At 41.3% G+C, this 24,311-nt stretch overlaps 5 protein-coding genes across 8 annotated transcripts in view; 4 read left to right on the top strand and 1 right to left on the bottom strand.

Annotated features, from left to right (window-relative positions):
- LOC109973282 (piggyBac transposable element-derived protein 4-like) overlaps window positions 1-2,291 on the top strand; it is a 3,825-nt gene extending 1,534 nt beyond the window's left edge. Inside the window, exons 2-3 of the mRNA XM_020622745.1 lie at window positions 281-364; window positions 702-2,291. Of these exons, the coding sequence (XP_020478401.1) occupies window positions 281-364; window positions 702-2,256 (1,639 nt within the window). The 3' untranslated portion in view covers window positions 2,257-2,291. The remainder of the gene's footprint in view (window positions 1-280; window positions 365-701) is intronic.
- A 2,326-nt stretch (window positions 2,292-4,617) lies between these two features.
- ptcd1 (pentatricopeptide repeat domain 1) lies at window positions 4,618-9,052 on the top strand. Its single transcript, XM_020622816.1, has 8 exons — window positions 4,618-5,244; window positions 5,331-5,471; window positions 5,922-6,140; window positions 6,230-6,331; window positions 6,562-7,233; window positions 7,544-7,660; window positions 7,906-8,088; window positions 8,566-9,052. Exons 1-8 carry the CDS (start codon window positions 4,786-4,788, stop codon window positions 8,830-8,832), a joined length of 2,160 nt encoding a protein of 719 aa, XP_020478472.1. The 5' UTR covers window positions 4,618-4,785; the 3' UTR covers window positions 8,833-9,052.
- An 818-nt stretch (window positions 9,053-9,870) lies between these two features.
- LOC109973301 (uncharacterized) lies at window positions 9,871-14,309 on the top strand. Its single transcript, XM_020622787.1, has 12 exons — window positions 9,871-9,996; window positions 10,441-10,567; window positions 10,655-10,763; window positions 10,856-10,949; window positions 11,588-11,738; window positions 11,863-11,980; window positions 12,654-12,779; window positions 12,891-12,947; window positions 13,038-13,160; window positions 13,308-13,463; window positions 13,553-13,606; window positions 14,165-14,309. The coding sequence occupies exons 2-12, from the start codon at window positions 10,450-10,452 to the stop codon at window positions 14,307-14,309; spliced, it is 1,251 nt and encodes a 416-aa protein (XP_020478443.1). The 5' UTR covers window positions 9,871-9,996; window positions 10,441-10,449.
- Window positions 14,310-14,716: 407 nt separating this feature from the next.
- On the top strand, window positions 14,717-18,340 carry LOC109973293 (uncharacterized). Of its 4 annotated transcripts, none has more exons than XM_020622767.1 (10): window positions 14,717-14,940; window positions 15,021-15,100; window positions 15,755-15,844; window positions 15,938-16,015; window positions 16,097-16,201; window positions 16,794-16,899; window positions 17,137-17,206; window positions 17,375-17,382; window positions 17,466-17,531; window positions 18,007-18,340. In XM_020622767.1, the coding sequence occupies exons 1-10, from the start codon at window positions 14,754-14,756 to the stop codon at window positions 18,090-18,092; spliced, it is 876 nt and encodes a 291-aa protein (XP_020478423.1). In that variant the 5' UTR covers window positions 14,717-14,753; the 3' UTR covers window positions 18,093-18,340. The 4 variants fall into 4 exon arrangements, with proteins under 4 accessions (XP_020478423.1, XP_020478425.1, XP_020478422.1 ...); XM_020622769.1 differs by having other exon boundaries at window positions 18,000-18,098; XM_020622766.1 differs by lacking the exon at window positions 17,375-17,382 and having other exon boundaries at window positions 18,000-18,340.
- Window positions 18,341-18,444: 104 nt separating this feature from the next.
- The window catches only part of smcr8b (Smith-Magenis syndrome chromosome region, candidate 8b), an 8,518-nt gene continuing 2,651 nt past the window's right edge, over window positions 18,445-24,311 (bottom strand). The window contains exons 4-6 of the mRNA XM_020622765.1: window positions 23,441-23,854; window positions 21,937-22,435; window positions 18,445-20,899 (exon numbers count right to left, since the gene is read on the bottom strand). Of these exons, the coding sequence (XP_020478421.1) occupies window positions 20,455-20,899; window positions 21,937-22,435; window positions 23,441-23,854 (1,358 nt within the window). The 3' untranslated portion in view covers window positions 18,445-20,454. The remainder of the gene's footprint in view (window positions 20,900-21,936; window positions 22,436-23,440; window positions 23,855-24,311) is intronic.

Genomic DNA, 24,311 nt, shown 5'->3' with positions numbered 1-24,311 from the left:
TATATATATATATAGGACCCTATTGACCCCACAGTGGGGAAACGCACTAGCTCCAGCAGCCATGGAACAGATAACGCATAACACGAACAAGTTCCAAGCCCCTAAACCAGGCAGATATTGAGAGGCAATCGGGAATGCAGTAGCAATGACTACAGAAAGAGTATATATACACACACAAAAACACACAACAAAAATATTTCAGAACCAGGTTTGCAATTGCAATTTCACAACCAGGCCACTCAGTGAATGCATCTGTTTTTTTCCACATGTGGGTTTACAGTGAAGATAGTGAACCTGGACCTTCCAGGACCAGGCAGCCAGAAGGGAGGAAAAGAGGAAGAAAATCTACTGCTGCACAATGCAGGTTGGTAAAGATCTTACTGGTGTGTATGTGTGTCTCATGTTGAAGAATGCAGGCTCTCAGAACACTTGGTTTGAGGCCTGGCCTGGGTTGTGTGATACAAATCATGGCCTGATGAGCATCCTGGGGTGGGCTATCAGCGTTGATGTGTGTATGTAAATTGGTCAGCTAGCCATTGCTACAGTGCAAATAGACTGTCCTGTCTGATTAGATGAATGTGTGAGCCTCTGTCTCCAACCAGGAGCTATACAAATCAAAGTTAGTAGAAACTAAATCTGACTTCAGCACCAAGTGTTTGGCTTTTTGTGATTTGTGACTATATTTGCTTTTTTATTATCAGTGAAGCTGGACCTGCCGGTGAGGAGGACAGGTGGCATAACAGAGAGGAAGAGGATGTCCAGCCTGTCCCTTATCGGTTCATTCCAACTAGAAAACCCGGCCCAGCATTTGACACCACCCAGTCTTGGTCCCCACTTGGCCTTTTTCAACTGTTTTTTTCTGCTGCAGTTGTCAGAAAAATTGTTCAAAACACAAACGCCAATGCAGCCAGAAGACAAGCTGCTGGGGTGGTTTTCAAGTGGACCATCCTGACAGTGAAGGACTTCTATACATTTTTGGCCATTGTTATTTTCACTGGCCTTGTGACAGTCCATCACAGGTCAGATTACTGGAGGAAACAATGGCCATATAACTTCTCCTTCCCCAGGGAAAAGATGTCACGGGACCGGTTTGAGGCAATTCTCTGGTCTCTTCATCTCAGCAGCCCAGCAGAAGATGAAGAAAATGAGAAGAAGAGGAACTCACCGGCCTATGACAGACTTTTCAAAATCAAGCCTTTGTACACTGAGATGGTGGATGCCTGCAAAGCGTACTTCCAGCCCTACCAGCATGTGTCAATTGATGAGCGGATGGTCGCCTCCAAAGCGTGCATCAGCATGAAGCACTACATAAAGGATAAACCAACAAAGTGGGGATACAAACTTTATGTACTTGCTGATTCAACAACAGGCTACACATGGAACTTTTTTGTAGACACAGGAAAAAGCAAGTCAGTCTCAGGCCATGGTCTCGGTTACTCTGCCGTGATGGACCTCCTCCCTTTTTCTTTTATGGGTAGTGGATATCATTTGTACACAGACAATTTTTACACCAGTCCAGCTCTCTTTTCTGACTTGGCCAAGAAGAACATTGGCTGTTGTGGCACAATCAGAAAATATTGCATTGGCTTCCCAAAGACCGAGACCAATGACCTGCCCAAAAAGGCCCAGAGGGGAGACCTTCGCTGGATTCGTAGTGGCGACCTTCTGTTTGTCAACTGGACGGACACAAGACCTGTTTCAATGTGCTCCACAATCCATAAGGCCTTCACTGGAAAGACTGTAAAGAGAAAAGTGAAGGAGGCTGGGGTCTGGAATAACAAGCAGGTACCTGTTCCAGACTGTATTGTGGACTACAACAAGTACATGGGTGGTGTGGATTTGTCAGATCAACTTGTTGGGTGTTACAGCGTTCATCACAAGACAACAAAGTGGTACAAAACGTTTTTCTACCACTTTGTTGACATTGCTGTGGTGAACAGCTTCCTCCTACACAAGGAGCTGTACAAGTACCGACAGGACAGCACCCAGCCAAAGCCCTACACCCAAAAACAATTCAGAGAACAGCTGGCCAAAGAGATGCTGATGGTTGCTGGAGAATCAGCAGCTACCCCCACCCCCACCACTTGCCTTCCTGCTTTCTTTGAAGGGGAAGGACAGCCCAGGAAGTTCTGTGTCAGGTGTACCAAGGCTGGAATCAGGCGTGTAAAGACATCTCTATATTGTACAAAGTGTGGGGTTCCCCTCTGCCTCACTAAAAACAAAAACTGCTTCAAGCTGTGGCATGAAGGGAAGTAACATTGCCATATACATGGACAATAGTGTAAATAGTGTGTGTAGTCTGTGAGAATGTTTTTAGCTACACACCACTTAATCAACAGACACACACATTCACACATTGATTTGCTTCATGTTTTGACTACTGCTATGACCAGCTGCAAAGCTGGCAACAGAGACGTCTCGGTTGACATTTCTGTGTAGTATGGGGCTAGCCCAACCGAGGAGATATAATGTATAGGCCTGGTGGGTTCAGGGTCTTTCATCTTACATCTGCCTGTGAGCAGGTTGGAGGTGCAAGATACCTGAGTGTGTAATGTTAATTTTACCTGTGATCCTTTGAATAAATCAGCACTGTTTTGAAGTTACTTGGACTGTCTCGTCTCTCAGAGTTAGCAATGGTAGCAAGAACTGGTTTATCCCTTCACAGTAAAGTTCTGTTTTGAAAAAAATCCAGTTGTTTTATATTTAGATGTTTGGAACACATTACTGATACACAAATGAAATGTAGTATAGTTTTATACATGAGAAAATTCAAATGGCACAGGTGGTGCCAAAATGTGCCATTTTAGCACCTCGCCTGGACTTCATGTACTAAAACCTCTATAATTTTGTCCTGCTTGACTATTTTAGAATAATATTTGGTCCTGGTGATGATCACATGTTGTACTTTGGATTCATAGAGGTTTAGAGCTGCAGCTGGATCATTACAAGGGAATACTCAGCATGAATATGCTTTTTTTTTAGGTGTAAGATTTGGGTCTTGTAGACTCTAGTTACTTTATAAGCTTTAGTTACTTCTCATACCTTTAGTTCCTTTTAGTTACCTTTCATAACTTTATCTTACTTGATTATACATATTACAGCTGTATTGATTATTATGCAGAACTACTGAGCTTTGGTTATTTTAATACATTTATTCTCCTTGCTTATGCAGGATATGGTTCTTGTTGCGATTGCTAACTCTGAGAGACGAGACAGTCCAAGTAACTTCAAAACAGTGCTGATTTATTCAAAGGATCACAAGTAAAATTAACATTACACACTCAAGTATCTTGCACCTCCAAACTGCTCGCAGGCAGATGTAAGATGAAAGACCCTGAGCCCACCAGGCCTGTACATTATATCCCCTCGGTTGGGCTAGCCCCATACTACACAGAAATGTCAACCGAGACGTCTCTGTTACCAGCTTTGCAGCTGGTCATAGCAGTAGTCAAAACATGAAGCAAATCAATGTGTGTGTGTGTGTGTGTGTGTCTGTTGATTAAGTGGTGTGTAACTAAAAACATTCTCACGACCTCTAGTAACATGTCGTGACTTAAACATAAGAACATATTATGGTTAAGGCTACAGTTATACACGTTGTAATAATAATATTAAACACCCTGTCTGCTGACAGTCATCAACTCTTCTCTCTAGTTATCCTTGACCAGATGTACCCTGTAGAAACTCATAAGCATGACTAAGCATTTAACAGTCTAACTAGACATCCTATCTCCACTAAACATTTCTAATACATAAAGTATCTATCCAATTTCTATCTGACTAAAAATACCTAACACTAACATAGGCAAACCTGAAAAATCTAATTTGTGCTGTGTGCCATCTTCATTTACTCTTCAACAACAAAACATAGAATGATATTTACACCTCCTGACAAATCTCACAGGTGTTCCCTTTCTTTTGACACAAAGGGTAATCAAATACACCTTGTGGTTGCAGAGATATACACATTTCATTTTGGGTATGCCTTTTTCGAGGAAAATCCTAAAAACAGGCTTAGGGCTCAGGTTTCCTTAGAACTGTCATGTCCCCGAATATAATGAAAACCAGGATAAGATTCAAAACCAGGATTCTGGTGTGTTTAAAAGAAAAAAAAGACAGAAGAAGCTTCTCTCCTGGTGTGGCCATGTCAGTTATAACGTGTATTCTATTTAACTGCATGAGGAAATGGTTGAATCTGTTAGTCATCTGTTAGATTCACAACAAACACTAAAAAAACTGGCAGTAGTGATGCATCTCTCTATCTTCAAATTAGGCCCACTGAAGCTACAGCTTGTATCAGAAAAGTCTGTGTCAATTGCCATTAAAAATCAAACCAGTTAAATATTTTTTTCTCTGGCGCAAAATTGACTTATGACCAGTGGAGGGCAGTCGCGTAGATGTATGGCGTTTATCAATGACAGAAGCATATCAATCGAACAACGATGTAGTGGATCGGAGTATGCCATATTAGTCAGTACGGATAAACCTTTATGCAAGTTATGTAGCCCAGTAATAAACAGTGGAATTTGTATTCAAATTACAGTCCTGTTAATTCTCCCCGGGGACAAAATCGCCATAATGGGGTGCTTGATATCTGTCATTCAATATCTATTAATCAGGTCTTGCTAGGTTTGTGTCATTGAAGCATCATGGCGCACAGCATGCTCGAATATACGTAGCTACATTCACTAGTTAACTACCAGTGTAATAAGTTGGATCGTTCTTTTAGGTTTCTACGCTCGACATGATTAGTTAGTTTGTAGTTAGTTAGATAAAACAGTTAAAATGTTAACGTCCCTCGTCTGCTCGTGCGTGCGAAACTGGAGAAAAAATTTGGTCCCTGTTGCTAAGTTGCCGGTCTTGTCAACCCCCAGAACCCTGAATCTTACTAGGGTACAGGATTTGTCACACCGGTCATCCAGGTTCCTCACACCGACACCCTGGCAGCTGCCTCGGGTACCAACGATCAGCTCGGTATCCCAGTCAGCTGTTTTCCGTGCGGATGTGAACCCTCCGAGCTCTTCCTCAGCCCCAGAAGAATGGGAGAATTTCGGCTCCCTTTCCACTGACATGTCTTCCAGGACGTCGTTCAGGAAAAGCAGTCCTGACACCCAGGACCTGCGACACCGAGAGGACGACGCCAGTGAGGAAGAAGACGCGGCAAACACCCTTTGGAGACCCCGGAAAAGAAACACACCGTACTGGTACTTCTTACAGTGCAAGAAGTTGATCAAAAACAACAAGGTCGGTCTTATTTAACGGCTATGTCCATCGTGCTTTCTTCTTCTCCCTCCTTCATGTGTTTATAAACGTATGTTGTACCCTCACAGCTTCAAGAGGCGTTGGATTTGTTCAGCAGAGACATGCTGCAGGGGGAAAGGCTACAGCCGGAGGAGTACAATTACACAATCCTGATAGGAGGCTGTGGTCGAGCCGGACAACTCAAAAAAGCCTTCAGACTCTTCAATGATGTAGGAATATTTTTTTATTAGCCCTTTACATGTTTATTCAAGGATTTTATTGTCAGTTCACCATATGTTCACTTAACATTTTCATTAACATGTCAAATGTTATTTCAGGTGTAAACAGTAGCTAAAAAAATACTGCAGTGGTGTGAGCTAGTTTTTATGAATGTGATGATTATGTTGACACACATGAGTTGTGTTAGAATTTAATTTGCCTCATTTAGCCTTAGTTTTCCCTTCATGAACACAAAATTATGAAATTCAAAAACATCTCACACTTAAGTCTACAACTACAGTAGTGATTTTGATAATAGATTTAACATTTGTTTTGTACATGTTAGTTTCCAGTCATAGTTCAAATTTTTACTTAGACTTGCTACTATTAATAATTAGCATTTGTATATACCTCTTTTGGCCTCATCAGATTGAGTAATAATGTGATTGTGTGTCTTCCAGATGAAGAAGCGAGGTCTGACTCCTATAGATGCAACATACACTGCGCTGTTCAACGCCTGCGCTGAGTCGCCTTCAAAACAAGCTGGTCTTCAACAAGCACTGAAGTTGGAACAAGAACTCCATCGCAAAAACTACCCCCTCAGCACCATCACATACCACGCTCTTCTCAAGACACACGCCATGACCAACCACCTCCAAGCCTGTATCCACACTTTCAGGGTGCGACGCATGCTTACAGTTCTAGAAAGTTGGTCCAGTGAACTGTGTTACATCACTCCCTAATTATTTGTTTGTATGTGTTTGTGTAGGAGATGCTACAGAATGGACATGTTGCAACTCAGGAGATGTTTCATTACCTGCTGATGGGCTGTTTGAAGGACAAAGCCACAGGATTCAGAATGGCTCTTCAGGTACTAGATACAGTACATGACTTAGGGGCTCTGGTTACATTAATGTGGGACATTTTTGAAAGTAAAGATGACTTCACACTGAGATTTTGGGCTGTTGACCCTTAAGAGAGAAGCATGCTGTAAGCCAAACCTTATTATACCCTGACTGATCTCAAACTGTGACATCTTTTGAACTTGATTGTTGTTATGGCAAAGCCCGTAGGTGTCTTAACCTTCTGTTTTTGGCTCAGGTTTGGCGCCAGATGCTGAAATCAGGGATTCTTCCAGACGTAAAAAACTATAACCTGCTCTTGCGAACTGCAAGGGACTGTGGGACTGGTGACCCTGCCCTAGCCACCAGAGTTCTGCTGAGGCCTGAGTGCGAGAGCCAGGAAGCGGGAGAACGTGTGTCAAATGTTAAGTCAGAGTCCGGATGCAAGGATATAATAAATATTGACCTTCTAGAGAGGCAGTTGTTTATCCAACCTGAGCCACACAGAGACAATGCAGACCTAGACACTGAGTTCTTCAGTAGACAAGAATCAACCCATTTGGTACCAGTTAGAAAAACAGAAAGCCTCTCACTGCCTGTTGATTTAGCAATTAATTCTACAGCCCCTAACTTGCTGGACCTTTTTGAGGGTAGAAATAGTGCTGTGGTCTCCCTCGGCACTGTGGATGGACCATCTGATAGGCTCGCCCTGATTGGAGGAGCTGAAGGTTTCCTGGAGAAGATGGTGTCTAACGGGCTTCGTCCAGACCTCAGAACTCTGACCCTGTTGGCAGACACAATGGAGCCAAGCTACCAGTCTCTGCAGCTGTTGTTAAAAGTTGCCAAGCAGAATCAAGTGAAGCTTGACGTCGCTTTCTTTAATTCTGTGATTCGCAGAGCAGCCAGAGCTGGTGATCTGGATGGGGCCAAGGTACACACACATACACACACACACTACCCACTCTCAGTTTAACTGCAGTTATGTTCAGTGGCATTAAAGGGTCATTTCACCGAATATTATAAAAACATCTTTTCTAGTTGTATCTAGAGGTAAAAGCAGATAGCTCTGGTTACCTTTAGCCCAATACAATGGAGCTGAATTAAATTTTGTACAGTTCCAAAAAGAATGGTAAATTAAACTTAAACTCTGTGTATGGCAAGATATGTATACTTTGTAAGTTGGGTGTCATAACTATTTAATTACAGTACCTATGTTTCTTTGCTCTATTTTCTCATCTCAGGCTGTGTTGAGCGTGATGCCACAACATCATGTAAGCATGGATGTACAGACATTTGGAAGCCTCGCATTAGGCTGTGAGCGACAGAAAGACGGTCTGCAGCTGCTAAAAGACATGGAGGTGATGACGCACATGCTAGAAGTCACTAATGTTGGTTTCAGTATTTGAAGAGGAATAGATATTAACATCAACTGTGATTTAAGTTAATGTGAAAAGTTCAACAAAATGAAAGTTCTGGCTAGTGGCTGCACTAAGAGATGAACAATAATATTGAACATTAATGGGGACTGTATCAACAATTATTGAATTAGGAGTAGTAGACCAATATTATGAGTTGATGTCATCTTTACATGTATTACATGTAGGAGGTGGGACTTAGGCCTAATGTCCAGGTGTTCTCAGCTCTTATCGGCCGAGCCAGTCGGAGACTGGATTACATTTACCTGAAAACAATCCTCAAAAGCATGAGGGATATGGGAGTGTGGCCTAATGAGATTATCATCAGACAGCTGGAGTTTGCTGCTCAGTACCCACCCAACTATAACCAGGTAAGCATACATGCAGAATGAACAAAAGAGATTTCCTAAATGTTTAATGTACCAGTGGTTAATGAGAATTCTCAGCCCTTTTCTTCAAATCCAAAACGGTATTGTTGCTTTGAGAGTCAAAAGGTCTAGGTGTGTTTCCTATGATTTAATGCATTGTGTGCTTTGTTTTTAATATCTGTGAAAGGACTTTCCACTACAAGTGATGCTGTTTAATCCTTTACCACCTACTGCTTTGTATTATAGGACACTTGCACTATGATGACTTTTGATACTATGAGAAGTTACTTGAATGTTATAGCTTAATATATAATGATAGACAAAACACTGTCATTGTGGTTGTTTTCAAAAAGAATCCCCTATCATAAACAAAAGTATACATTAAAACCTTGTCCAGACCTTCAAAGACTTTGCTTAAATAGTTTCTTTTCTTATGTTGTCCCCTTCTTCCCATTCCACTCCCTGTTCTTTTAATCCCAGTACAAGTCTAGAAACAACTACCTGGTCCACATTGATGGTTTCCGTGGTTACTATCAGGAGTGGCTGAGTAAGATGCCTGCTCAGAGCGCTGAGGATGAACAGGCAGGGCTGCAGCTTCAAGCGGTTGCTGCAGTGCTGAACACAGAAGCTGCAGACGGGCCGACGGAGGCCCAGATGAACCAGAGAGCAGCAGCAGCAGCGAGGAGATATTCACATAGGAAAGGCAAGACGAGCAGCACTGCATCAGCTCTGTATCAGAAGTCCTGAAAATCTCAGATTCATCTCCTTAATCCACTGCTTGTGTGTTTCCATTCAGCTGTGGAAAACTGGATTGACTTTGGGTCAAAGTAATGCTTTGTAACATGGACCTTCTGTCAGATAACCTCCTGCATTTTCATTTTAAAAAAGATCAATGCTGTTGTCCTTTACATTGCAATTAAAGAAAATTCCAAGTTTCAATACAGGATTCTTGAGAAATGAAATCTCACCTTGGTTGCCTTCTGCATTATATTTTTGAATCCACTATTTTTCTGTAATTTGGAGAGTCAACAATGGCTTAATGTCTCAATACATTATATTCAGCTTAGGCAGAGTTCACCCTGATCTTGTTCACTTGTGCTTCAACAGACAAGAAAAAATAGTAATTAGTTGTATAACTGCTCAAAAATTTTCTGCAAAAAGAAAATATGTTGCTGTTAAAGAGGGATTAAAACCAATATACTGTAGGTGACATGGAATAATGAATTAAGGTTTTTTACACTTTTGCAGAGAAGTTGCTTTTGAACTGACTGGGATGTTAACGACAGACTGTATGAAAACTCAAAAATCCAAATATATCACTTTCTTGTTCACATACTCATTTTATTGAGAAGTGGTTTCATGCTCAGTCACAGTTCCGACAAAGTGCTTTTGTTGATCCCCAGGGGAAACGGGATTAGAGCAGCACAAGAGGAAACAGGCCATATACGTTAGGTACAAAAGGACAGAAGGAAATATAAAAATGGGAGAACTGCCCATAAATCTGAAGTAAACTGAATCTTTATTTTGATATTTAAAATTAATTAGAAACTACAACAAATGAAATAAAGCTTTATATATATAGCATTGTGCAATTTGTGTTCCTTTTATTACTAATAACGTTAAAGTGGGGTAAAGATATATAAATATATAAATTAAGAGGTGACATAGCAACTTAAGCACTACTGAGAGTAACAGGTACAGCAGAGAATATTATATTTATTCTCTTACTTATTTGACTTCATATATGTATCCGTCGCTCTAGTCCAGTCCAGTTGGTGGCGGGAGTACACAGAAGCTGGTTTGTCAGGCGCCAATAAAAACGACGACGAAGAAGAGAATCGTCACATCCGGTTACGCGGAGTTTTAAGTACCCAGCGCCAAAAAAACAGTTTGGTTAGACAGACAGCAAAGGTAATATGCTTGTGTTGTTTTCAGGACTTAAAAAACAAAAAACGCTTACATTTGTTTTAATACAGTCATTTTTACCTACTTTTTAGAAAACGTAAAGTACTCATCTTTCTGTTTCCTGAGTTTAAGAGCTAAAAACTAGCTTTGAAAAAGAAAGACATAGGTTTGGTTTGGCAGGTTAGGACAGTTAACACTCAGGGTAACAGCCCTTTAACTATTAGGTATTCGATGATTTGTTCTTCATTTGCATTTTTTTAAACACGAACGCTAAAATCCACCAAACAGACAGCCAAACACGTAACGTTAAAGTTTTAAATGAGGAACAGAACATGCAGGGTTTGTTGTGCGACTCCCTCAGAGACCAGGCCGTGATCTTACATAGACTGGGGCTATTTCGAGGGTTCATTTGTGAGCTCATTTTCGCTTTTGTTTCCTTTTTTGCGATAGCAGTTTCTGATGTGTACGACAGTGGATACTGGAGAAATTATCATCCTCAGTGATGATGATGATGATGATGATGGACATGAGGAACCCTCAGTCCTCATTGTAGAAGTGCAGGATTTGAAGAAGAATGGTAACAACAATTTAATTTATAAACCCACTGTATGTGTTACATTAGAGGTTGTAGATAGTTACCAGCTGCTCCTGCTTTGTGTTTCAGATGTTGTGTTACCTCAAGGTCCTCTGGATGAAGACCTGGTGGTTACCTTCTCCCGCCGCGCTGAGGTGCTGCCTCATGCACGTTATGACTGCCCCATACACCCTTTCATGTGAGCTAATGGCCACACTTTGTTTAATACAAATCAGTGGTATGTGCCTCTCACTTGGAGAAATCTTACAACTTCTCTTTGCTCCTGTTCAGGGCTACAGATCATGAGGTCAGTGGTCCTGTGGCCAGTAACCAGCTCATTTGTGATCAGTGCTTCTGCTACATCTGCGACAAGCTGGCGTCTTTGGTATGTCCTGATGTTGTCTGTTAAGTTGAATGAGCTTGCTTGAGTTACCAAACGAGTGGCTATATGTAGTCCCATTGACTTGTTGTTTGGAATAATTCACACAGATGCACAAACATCTCAAATATAAAACTAGAATTACCGCCATGGCAGGTGGATGAGTCCACCAGCCAGTTAAGTTGTGGTTTATTGGCATGTCGGTCCAGATTGTATGTTGTGAAGATGCTGTAGGAATGTGTGAAATTTGAAGAAATCCTGTGTGTCTTGTTATTCTGACAAATCCATATGGCAGCCTGACATTATATATTGTCAATTTAAATAGGTCATAGTTTTTAAATTCTCAGAAATATGTTCCTGTCACTCTTTTGCATTTGAATACCAATGTTAAAGTGGTCTAAATCATCAGTGAAATTCATGCCAGTTAATTTTCTGACAGTATAGGCTACACATTTCTTTTTAACAAAAAGAAGGAATAGTCTCACTGAACAGGCGAATCTGAGTGGACTAACAAAATTCTTAGCTGGATACAGCCCTGCTCTGACCACAAACAAAGCTTGAGTTGCACATGGTTAAAGCAAGATAACTAGTTACTTAGAGCCGCACTAATGCGAATGAATTCTGTTTTTCCTGTGTGTGTTCAGTGTGTTGTGTGGTGTCAGGGTGGCGTGTGTCACTGCAACAGCCACAAAAGGAGCGACTTCTGGAACAACATCCGAAACGGAGCATTGCTAGGATGGCTGAAGACTTTCAACCTCTCTCTGTCTGAAGTAGACCATCACCTCCGACTTGCGGGTATTTGCACTCGCGCGGAAACTGAATGTGGACACGAGGGTCACATCGATGTTTGGGAAACTTCAAACTTGAACCACTTGTCACATTATTTTACTGCCATTGTACTGGTTTTCCTCCTCTTCAGACACGATGCTGCGGAGCTTCAGACAAGAACTCTCTCAACTGTTTTCCTCCTTCCTGATGGGAAAGATGCCTCAGGAATATGGTCTGGACCTACCAAACAACCAGTGTGTCATCTATGAGTGAGTTACAGAGCAGAACTGTCCATAGTGTTGAAAAAAAAAAACACCCAATCTCACAAGATCTCTCAATGTTTTTATATGAGAAAGCTGTTAGTTTTTCTTCTTTAAATACATTAAAAGCATTGTGATCCATCCTTATCTGTGCAGGATTGTACCAAAACCATGCGCTTCAATCTGCTTCTAGAATGGCTCTCATTCTTCTGGGAAAGCTTTTCTCAACAATATATATGCACATATCACAGTTTCTAATCGTGTAGATGCGTGTTGTCCTTGCTGCCCCCCCCCTTTTTTTTTTAAACCACCAAAATAGTGTGAAACCAAAAGCAGGATGAGAAATGTGCCAGCCCATGTGTTTGTGGCGGTCAGAACCTCCACAGGGTACCTTTAACTGGAAGCAAGGGGCCTAGCAGGACCGGTGCCTAGACCAAAAGAACACAAGTATGAGGACAGGAGCATTCACACACTTTTGGCCATATAGTTTATTTCCATCTGGATCAAAGCGCTAAAGCATATCAAGACCAGTAGATTAGCTTCACTAATTCCTGAGGTACAGAGCCATCACCACTATTTTACAAGTCCGTCTTAGTAAGGTCACATGTTTGTGCAGTTCAACCAGTGGTATTTTTCTCACATGAAATGTGTTGGCAGCTCATTTATTTGTTTTTGTTTGCAGTTACAGACCCGTGTATGAGTTTGTGTCTTCGTTCTTGGACAAAGCAGATAAGCAGGGTGGCAGAGCTGCTGCCATCATGAGACTTGGAGCTGCTGAATACTTTAGTCAACATTTTAGAGTCCCAGGGTACACACACACACACACACACACACACACAGTAGCACTCCCTGTTTTCGATTGTGTCTTTTTTACACTTTTCAGTGTATTTGTCTTTGGTTAATATTGTTGTTTATACAGGACCTTAGTAGCTCCCATGGCAGATGTTGCTGATGCCAAAGTGGCCTTACTGCAGAGGTAAATGTGCACTCAGGAGTCCATCTTGTGTCATATCTGTAACTAAATAATTTGGATTTTCACCTTCCTCTTCTGTTTGGGTTTTTCCAGAGTTGTAGTATCAGTGCAGAGACAGATGGTGATGGGTGATCTGACTTCAGAGTTTGCTCAAAAACTGCAGGCTTTTTACAAGACATTTAATTTCCACGCTGAGCTGAAGAGCATGAGGAACAGGTGTGTGTGTGTGTTCAGATATCCCTGTGAGACGGTTGTTCATAAGAGCTTGTGCGTGTTTTCCTGTTTATCTCCAAGGTAGGTTATACATTAAAGCATTTTAGTGACTGAAAAGTGCTTGAATGACTTCATTTGTGTGTGTTTCAGCCTTTGTATTCGTCCCTGGGATGACATCCTACTCATGTCTGTGCTGAAGGGGCAAAACGTGTCGGGCGTTCGTAAAGACAAAGGCAAGAAAGACATCCTAATCGAACAGTTTGCTGTGATTCTTCTGAGAACAGAACTACTACAGCGCCAGCGCAGGTACACACTGGATATACACACGATTTCATGCTTGTATGCTATACACAGATTTGACTTGAAAGCCATACTTTGCTGTGTCGTGTCTGCAGGTACAGAGAGTTGCATCGCTACCTGCGAGTCGTCCTGGTTGAAGGACACAAACTGTGAGTGTTCTTAGCCAAATAGCAGTGATACTGGATTTGACCTTTATCTTCTAAGCATTGTCTTTTGAGAGGGAATCTCTTTTTCTTCTTATACTGGTTTAAAGCCTCGGCCTAGAGAGGGGTAGAGATTTGAATTTTATATATGATGTAAACTTTCGGTACAGAAGCTTCTATAAAAATACTGAAGATTTTTCAGAAAAATAAATATATGTATTTTGTTATTGTTGATTGTCTTTTTTTTTCTCAAAAAAGTGTAAAAATATAACTTTATATATCCTTTGTTGCACATTAGGTCTGAAACCATTTACTCATTTGATAGAAAAACTGAGTCTTAGTTGTTGAAGTAAATTTTTTTTTTCTTCAATCATACAGACTCTTGTTGGGCATTTTTAGACAAATTTACAAATGATTAATTAAAATATTTGCTGATAAATGTTGCAATTAAGTAATGGATTGTGTTTTGGCTCTTTATTTGGTCTGCTTCTGAGTAGACTGCTGTAGATCGTAGTCTACTGTGATAGTAAACTGAATATTCCTGCAATTGGTTTATGTCTCCAGTGGCTTGCAGCAGCTTAAAGACCTCATCCCTTTCTTCAAGTGCATGGATAGAGACTTGATGTCAGCTGTGCACAGTTTGTTCCCCTCACTGAATGGCCCCGCCTCCCGTCTGTCGACCTCTACGTATCATCAGGATTTGGACTGACGGTCTGACAAAACAAGTAATTTGATCACCCTGCAAATTATCAGGTGCATTTTTCACTATTTCTGGGACAGTTATTTGATTCAAGAAGTCAACCACCAGATTAGTCAGTATAAATGTACATTCTGTTTAAATTCACCTTAGTTTAGTTGTTTTTGTTTTGTTTGTCAGTAATGCAGGAGATACCTGATGGTATTTTTAGACGTGCTGCTTCTAAAACATTAAAATACAAAAGGAAAGTAAATATATGTTCACACAGCCTTATTTTTTTTAAAACGGCTATTAGACTAATCTCACTCTTGTACCTTTCACAATAAAATCCCATGCATATTGAAGGTATATCTGTTTGGACATGATCGGTGATGTCATGTTGTTGACTTCCTGCATTTGGTTTATGTCTCCAGTGGCTTGCAGCAGCTTAAAGACCTCATCCCTTTCTTCAAGTGCATGGATAGAGACTTGATGTCAGCTGTGCACAGTTTGTTCCCCTCACTGAATGGCCCCGCCTCCCGTCTCACGCCGTCGCTCTTTCTCGTTTACCTCCACATCTTTGAGACCGCAACGGCACCAAATCTGACGGTCAGTCAGCCAGCACAGCTCTGTTGCTCTGATGCAACATGGGAGCCAATTAAAGGTCAGGCAGAGATATGTTATAATGTCAAACCATCTCAAAGGGTTTTCTAATGAGAAGTCAACCCCCTCCTGTCTCTGTAGACGCCGTGCCGCTGAAACGTATTGAGCTGGTGAAGTTCGCACTCAGGGCTCAGAGATGCTGCTCGGCTGTCGTTATCGATGTAAGTCTCCAACTCTGGTTGCTGCTCAGTTTGTTCTTTAGAAATCCCATTGTCCTTAATGCAAACATCAATTTGCATGATATCTAAACGCAACGTTAGGTGTATATATTTTAAAAATGAGAGGTTTCTTATCAAAGTCTGGTCATTTAAAGTCCTTTTCTGGTATTTTTTAAAGGGTCTCTCTGTTTATAAGCAGTGAAAAGCCTTAAGCTCAGGATGTGACAGGAGCTACCCAGACTTCTCAGGTCGTCTGTCACTGTTCTGTTTGTTTACATGTTCCCAGCTGCTGCCTTTCAGGGCTTGAGATGCGCACAAACCTGTTTTCTTGTAATGAATATTTCTTGTTTCTGTTGGTTCTTAATTACTGTTGTCATGGTCTGGTATTATAGTAAGTGAAAATACAAACACCCCGCCAGTGCTGCCACCACCACCAAGCTAATGTGTCCTGCATCCTCACACACAGGGCTCAATGAATAAGGTTATTACAGGACAGTAATCTAACTCTTAATTTGTTTTTGTTTTTGTAATTGCGAATGGCTCCTTCCCTTTAATTTTTAAATCACACTGAGTTTCCTCGCATGTCTAAACTCTGTATAAATGCAGTTTGCCTTATCCAGCTTGTTCCAATGTGTGACTGATGTTTTTCTGATCCAGTCTCGGTGTTGGACCCGTTTTCTCACAATCGTCAACTCGCCTTGTGGTTCCCTCACCGCTCTGCCAGCACCGCACCCACAGTTTCTACACGTACTTGTTTCTGGTTGATTTACAGCTTCTTTTGTTTTTATTACTTTCCATAGTAGCAGTTGTTTTCATTGTGTATTTTCTGCCCAACTTCAGGAAGCAAAGGCTGTTGTGAATTCAATACTGCAGAACCATGACAGGTTGAACATACATCTCCCACGATTTTTTCAGGACGTGAGTATGTTTCAAACATTCACTCTCATGGATGTCACAAGTGGCAATAAACTGTAGATATGTTTGTGTCTGTGTGTACAGGTGTACCCAGACCAGGCCTTGTTGTTGCTGGTGACAGGAGCTTTAGGACTGAGAATCCTTAGTGGTCCTCTGTGTCCAGCTCTCCCTGTGCTCAACACTTATAAGGTATTTTCCTCTCTTTCCATCATGGATGTCATTTCCTGTTTGTGCACATTAAATCCAAACAGTTGACTTAGTGACTGAGCACTTCCAGCTTGCAGTATCTTGCCAAAAGTCATGATTTGTTGTGGACTACAGTAATAAAAATAATAGACTTTAAGCATTAGAGTGGCAAAACATGCACTTTTTATTGACTCGGTGCTAAAACCCTGCTGTTTTGACTCCTCATTTCTGAGATATTAAAAAAGAAACACCAATCCTAAAGTCGCCCAAGTTATTTACATGCTGGGCTTAAAAATACTTTATTTTTTATTTTTTAACAACTACAGATGTACCGGGCTGATACTAGGTATTGGTATCGACTAGAATAGAGCCGATCCATAGAACTAGAGTCCAGTATTTGCTATCAGGGCCAAAAAAAGACTGGATCAGAACATCCCTGTTAACGACAAAGATTAATTTACTCACGTGGAATGTTTTTCATAATGGAGGCTGTGGTGAATGCAACACATGTATGTTGTCATGCTTCTTCTGAATGTACTGTGAGGAGCCACGGAGGTGAAGCGAGTATCTAAACCTGATGATCTTTCTGTCTCAGGGGAATGTGTGGGCTCTCGAGTGGCTGTGGGCCACTTTGTCTTCCAACGCAGAACGCCTCAATGGCTTCATGCAGGAGCTCTCATCGGAGATGGAAAACACAGCAGGTGTGTGGCCATCTTCTCTTGATAATGAACCATGTACTAAACTTTCAACATCCTTATCTGGAGTTGAACAATTACAACTAGGTGAGTTCATCAGAGCAGCACTCGGATTAAATACTTTATTAAATATTTCTTTCTTGCAAAGATGTTTTGGTTTTATTTCTCAGCATGAAATTCAGCACTAGGAAAACATTAGTGCTACTAGTGGTCAAAAGCTCTTTGTATCTGTTTTTCTAACAGACGGGGATAAATTACCTGTTCTTCACACCATTGTACCCACTGTGTTTTCTTCAACGGAGAACTGGGACCAGTGAGTTGTATTTCATTTATAACTTCTGCAGCAAAAGCACCACAATGTTTTGATCAAGGAAAGGTCAGCGTTAACTTTTAATCTGTCCTAGTGGATTTTTAAAGAGTATGTTGGATCTGATCTGTTGCGTTTTTCCCCCTTGTTCTCACCTGATGTTGTGGCAATCAGCACCTACAGTAAGTTGCTGTCACGTGTGGTGATCATATGTCGTGCATGCTGCGGTGCCGATTTTAACCTTCTGTATTGTTTCTTCCTGCAGACAGTCCAGCTACTGTGAAACGCCACTTCTCCCAAGTGGAAGCCTCATCTCAGAGTCAGCTGTACAGTAAGTTTCCCAACTGTCTTAGCTGTTCCTCCCTTTCAGAATCCACTTTTAATTTTATTGAGTATATTTTTCTTTGCAAGAGGCTGCAAATTAAGGTACCCTGTGGAGTTTTCATTGTGAAAAGTGACAAAGCACCTCACTATCCTAATGGGCCCCAATTTGGGAACCATGGCCATAAACGCTATAGACCACTGTTGTAAAGACGGTGCCAGATATTGTAACGCTGATCAGTCCTATCTAGCCTTTAGCTGATCTGTTTAATGAGCACAGTCTTGGTGCCGATGCAACAATTCATATTCAAGTGCATCAAAGGATAGTGTGGCTCACTGCCCTAATGAGTTAATCAGTTTCATTTCAGCACAAGTAGCAGTAAATGTAACTTCACATTACTAGCTCAATTATAACTAATTAAATTTGGGACTTTATATCGAAAAGGTCCAAATGAAATGTTCTTTGTTTTGTTCTTTGGTTGCAGCTTGGCCTGATCATACGATGTCAAACACTAGTCGCTGCACTGTCGCTCCGTTTATGCAGGGTCAGCTTCATCAGGCGACAGATTAAACCTCCACGCCAGGTGTCATCAGTACAGTGCAGAGACTCCAAACACGTTCAGTTACTCATGTAAGAACACGACAGACACTTTTAGTTGGTTTCTCACACCTTTTTTTTTGTCGTCCAGTGTGCTGGTACTGTGTACAACATTCTGCACTGAGATCTTTGACTGAAGGCTGTTTTGTTGAGTCACTTTTATAAAACTGTTCATAAGAGGCAGTTATATTAACACTGGTAAATAAATGTCTAAAGTTCTATATCCCAGTGTAAAATGTGACTATTTTCAGAGAAAGTACATGCACCTTTTGCAGCAGTAAAGTAACAAATCTAAACCTATGATGTTTTAACATGAAGAGGCCATTGCTCTGTTTTTGTATCTGCTGCGGTTTAGAATTATGAAAACACTGCAACAATAACATCCACAGATATTTTATTTAAGTAAAAGTACCAATAACACTGTGTAGAACCATTCTGCTACAAGTAAAGGTCATGCATACAAGTACAGAAATGTTGGCATTAAAATATACTTAAAATACCAAATGTGTGTAACCATTACTTCACTGGAACTACTTTAGGATGCTGCTAGGTAGCTTTAGCTGTCACAGCACATGATGGCTTTTATGTTTGATAAACTGTCAGATGAATCTAGTGGCATAAAAATTACAAGTATCTCAAAAATAAATATAGTTCCTTTCCACCACTAGGAACAAAAACTGGTTACCGTTGTATGAGGTTGAACTGAAACCTGCTGGGGTTCGACTGAGGTCTGAATCTACTGTGCAATAGAACAGTGATGGGAAGCAACACTAACAAAAGTACAGTTACTCAAGACTTGTATCTGTACTACAGATGTGAAGTACTCTGAGGCCCAGATTTATACGACTCTATGCTTTTTACTTCAATACCTTAACCTGACAGTATATTGAGTTTTCCTGTTTAATTTCAAAGTTTATAAAAAAATGAAGTATCAATTAATTTAAGGTAATTTCTTAATTTTATAATTTGTGACAAAGTGCCTAGTTGGGGCTCCTTGTCATGTTTCTACAAATACTATAAAACCCTTGTTCTCTTTATGATTCACGTCTATAGTTTTACCCCCTCTGCTGTGTCGGCTGTTTAAAAATCACAAATCCTGTTTTTTATTTCTAGTGGTATCTGTTACAACTGATCAGGCTGCTCGAGTTTCACTTTCTCCCTCCATAACAAGTGGGGGGGAAACGGATAAATCCACAGGCTACATAAAAACGCCATTTCTTCCTACTGTTCTTAAATGAGAACCTTTTGTCCAGTACACTTGTGTTGTTGTTTGGCTTGGTAAAGACTCTGTCCCTCTGCTGACAGACAGCTGTTCTGACGAGTTCAAAGTCAAAACGCGCCGCTCACATCTTGCTTCCAGTGTGTTTTACAGTCTGAGTTCTGAGAATAAAATCAGAATCCTGAATTTCTTCAGCATTCTGACTGTAATCTTAGAATTCTGAGCCAGTTCTTGGGTGTCAGCCTGGCGCACCTCTGCCTTAAAGTCAGAATTCTGGGTTTCAAGTCAGAATGACGAGATCCAGATCTCGTGATTATGATATTTTTCTTGTAATTACAAGAACACAGGTTGGAACGCTGCAGAACTTGCCTGAAGCTCAAGTCTTAACGAATTCTATATTGGAGTAATTCAGTGATACTGTAGTTGTCAGTATATCCAGTGGTGCAAAGCAAACGTGAACCATTAATGGCTACTTCGGCACACTGAGATGTCCAAAGTGTACAGGTTAAAAACAGGCTGAAGTTGTATCTATGGCTACATTATACTTACTGTTTCTTGTAGAGGAAAAATCTGAGCACATTAAACTTTTACCATGTAATGTCACCATGGATACAGTGTGGGCGCCTATTTGTTTACATTTTGGAACACTAAGTACACCAAATCAGCTGTTAGCAGTTCATTTTGCTACCTAGCCTTCTGCTGGATGTGCTGGCAGAACTATGTAAATAGTCTGCTGATGAAATCTGAAAAACCCAGTGTTTCTCAAGCAGGTTCTGAAAGCTTTCCAACTGCTGCTCAGTACATGGAGCCTAGCGAGTTGCACTCTAGGCTCCATCGTTCACCCACCCTGTAGACGGGCCTCAAAGTAGCTACCTAGGCTCCATGTATACTGACAACTATCACTGAATACTGAGTTGCAAACTATCACATGAAATGCGGTTTGTGCGCTCCATAGATAAATAACCTGGATGATGGAGCAGGAATCGTCCATCCATACATACATACTAACATTTAACACTGCAGCTAAAAACATGTTCTTCATCTGAATCAAATTTAGAGAGATCACTACATTTTGTATCAAGTATTTAACTTTGTTCGTCCATTGTCTTTTAGATTCTATGTTGCGTACGTATTTCGGTGGAGATGCGCTGAACTGTAAGAGAACCTTAAAACCGGTGGTCCACGTCCTGCATGGCGCTGTTTAATGAGGTCAGACAGGAAATTCATCACTCTCATGTCATGTTCACTGCTGCAGTATCCTCGTCTGAATAAAAAACCCTCTTCTGTGCCATCGTCGCCTCCGGCGGTGTTTGGGCGTTGTAGAGCAGGGTTAAACGTGTACAGCAGAGCCTGGTTTGTCAGCAGAGTCAGGCAGCTCTGCACATGCAGCAGGTAGGTGATGCCTCGGCTGATGCCAGTGTGAGGATCAGCCAGTCTGCGGATGAGAGAACCCGAGTACGTAGGACAGCGCAGAGTCCTCTGGTCCAGGTCCAGCAGGGCCAGATATCGACTGTAGCGAGCCACAGAGAGAATAATGCCGGAAGACGAGCTGGAGGCTGATCTGGTTAAGGAAAAAAAAAGACACTTGTTATTGTAAGACCGTGCCTTTAGTATGTTTTAAAATTGCATTCATTTCTTTTCTTTAGACCAGTTGGGGGGGGGCACCGATGGAAATGCTTTTTGCTACGTGTCCTTTTACTTTTGCTGTTCTCATTCAGGGCCTTCTGAATAAAATCTGTGTTCAATGGTGTGTTTTTGAATGTTAAAATCACCATAACATGTAGTTGTCTTAGCTGCAGAAATGTTAAAGCCCTTCACTTTGTGCACGTGTTGTAGATTTAATTTTAACTGCCTAGATCCTGGTGTGTAAAGCTTGTAGAGATATACCCAAGAAGACTACAGGAGGTTCCACAATGAGTGTAGACTGATGGGCAAAAATGGTAGTTTTGTCTATTAGAAAAAAAATCAGCAAAAAGTGAAGGGGTCTAAATATTTTGAAGTGACCTTAAATATACTTCATATGTAAAGACAAATGATAGCAGCTCATTTGAAATGTCAAAAAAAGATCTTGATCTCAAATCTGACAAACCCAGATGATTATAAATGAATGCTGTAGAATACAAAGATCTAAACAAGAAAAACACTGAAACCGGTTCCTCTGACTTAACTGATCATCACAATCATTTCAACAGGACGGGGAAACTGCACAATAAAGTATTTTGATACTTAACGTGTGTGCAGAAGCTCTGACCGTCTTCAAATAGCAACAGAGAATCAGAAGTTCAAACCGTTTTCCTTAAATACTGATTCTGTAAATCATTCAAAAGAACTTCTTTTCTAAATGACTGAAGATGATGAGAGCAGCAGAGTGGCTAACATCTGCCTGAGGGCTAAATCTAGCACGGTCCCTGTTAAATAAATGTGACTCCTGGGAAAAATACATGGCCCTCTAGCTGGTTGTAGCTCTGGCTATCAAAAGATATATTAAGAACAAAGCCACCCAGGAATGGATGGCAGGGCCACTAAACATGCAAATCATTTTGTAAATAAGATGAGAGCTGACAGGTAACGATCATGTGACTGTGTGTTATGGCATACCTATGTATTCCTATCAGTCTCCAGGTGAGCAGGTCGGTCAGCTGAAGTGGCATGGTCAAACATGGCAGCACAGCGTTTCCATCAGGACCAGGAGCAGGCAGGAACAGACTCAAACCATCCACCAGCTTCCTAACCAAACTCTCGTCTCCGATGACAACCAGCGGCCGGCCGCTCAGGAGACAGAACACAGCATGCTGGGAGAATGAGTTGAGTTTGATGAACCTGAGGGCTGTGAGCGCAGCCTTCCTTCTCTTCCTCTTGTCTAAACAGGTGGTGCTGTGGATAAGCTGGGTGGGAGAGGGCGGGTCTGACGAGCTGGTGAAGCTGGTGCAGTCGGACACTTCGTCAATGCTCAGCAGCCTCAGAGGGATGCAGGGCGGAGACTGCTGTTCAACTTCCACCATTACAAGCGGAGCAGAATTCATGTGGAGGTGTGGCACAGCCTGCACCGGCTGGTGGGCTCCAGATCCGTTAGGCGTCACTTCCACTGCTTCTTCAACTGTGCAGTTAAAAGAGCTTTGTTAAATCTTATTGACAATGAGATTAGTAAATCACTTCAGTAATTAATAAAAAACAAAAATCTGAGGAGTCACAGAAGACGTCATACACTTTTCTCAAAATATTGCTTTTTCTAGTTCACACCCACCCTGTGATAAGAGGTCGGGTTTAGGAATCGCTTGACTATGAAATATCACAAGCCAAAAACTGGGAACTAATGATTTATTGCTTGTAATAATTTGAGGATAATTAGAGTATATGATTTAATTTCACCTTATAAGATCATTGGAAACATTCCTACCTTTTAGTCAGTTAATCTGACTTTCAACACTCCACATCTTTAAGTACCTGCTACTTTATACATCACTTTTCTCCAAGTCTGAATTCCAGGTATACAGTGTATGGAGTTTTCCCCTCCCTCTCTCCACCTCACCATTACATATTTTCTATTATATGGTCCTAAAGACCCACTAAATCCTCTTGGGGACCTATTTCAAGTATAATTTTAAGTGCACCTATTCTACTGAAGACTTTCCTTCATGGTGTTATTTCTGTGCCTCCATTCTGCAAATGCCATGGGAAACTTCATAGTGCACAGACCATGAACATGTGAGAAAGAGTAAAGGTACCACTGTGAGGTGGATCACAGGAAACATGCAAAATCATTTTTGCTTGTTCATCTAGATTTGTGTTTGTAAAAGGTATTTCAAAATGTTTCACTGAACGCTCAGAATTAAATACAGAGGAATAACTGCACTATCCACTTCACTCTAAACTAAGAATACATTTGAAAACAACTTTTGTCTCTCTCTATTTTGGCCTTCTGCTCGTTTGCACACTGAAAAACAGAGCTTACCAATAATGAGCAGTGGCCTCAGTTTATTGTGGATGAAAATATGCATCAAAACAATGTGTAAACTCCAGCGTGGATTAATGATGTTTGTGTGTAGCCATAAATCACGTTTAAATTGGGCTTTAGAAATGAATGCTGTTGCGGATGTATCACCTTGTGTCGCCTCAGGACTGTTGTCTTCATCGACATGATTCTTCTTCAGACGCTCAGTGACAGGTTCCTCTTTGATAACTGTTAGTCTAGAGGACTCTTCTGTGTCACAGCCTTTTTCCTCCTGAACATTTTCATTTCCTAAAACAGTTCCATTCACATTCTCCACTTCTCCATTTTCAGATGTACACTCCGTCAGTGTCTCCACCTGATTGTCAAAGCCGTTACTCAGAGGCTGCTGCTCTGCTTCCTCCTCGGTTATGGCGGTGAGGTCGTCAGGACAAATGGACTCGGTGGTGCTCAGCACCTCGATGCTGTCCTCACTGTTGGCTCGTCTGGCGTATGCTCGCACATGCCTGCCACCTGCATCTACTGGTGCTCGCCTGACAGAGGTGTCCATCATCCCAGCTGGTGTTTCTGATGGAGAAAATAAACTGTCAGCATGCTTACATCCATGCACTAATAGGGCTGCAGTGCATTTTGTCAGTTCATTTTTACTTTACCATTTATTTAATCAATATAATGTCAAAATTCAAGACTTGGAATCTAGAAACAAATGTTTTGTTTGGTCAACAGTCCAAATCTCAAAGGATGTACAACAAAGAAGGACAACATAATGTGAAGAATCTAGTCACGTTAACAGTTTTCTTAGTCTGTACTTAAGCTAGATGCACAGCGGCTCGGTTGGAGCCCCGGCTGATCTGATGCCTTTCTGTGTGGAGTTTGCATGTTCTCCCTAAACTACTGATCTGAAAAGTTAACCAACTGCCACATTCAGCAGGCTCCATCCTCTGAGGACCATTCATGCCTGTACAATTTTTTATGGTGATCCATCTAACAGATATCAAGACATTCCTGTCTGGACCAAAGCGTT

Source organism: Monopterus albus, unplaced genomic scaffold (genome assembly GCF_001952655.1).
Source record: "Monopterus albus unplaced genomic scaffold, M_albus_1.0 scaffold288.1, whole genome shotgun sequence".
Classification (NCBI taxonomy): domain Eukaryota; kingdom Metazoa; phylum Chordata; class Actinopteri; order Synbranchiformes; family Synbranchidae; genus Monopterus; species Monopterus albus.
Note: the sequence above shows the minus strand (reverse complement) of the source record. Positions and strands in the feature narration are given on the sequence as shown.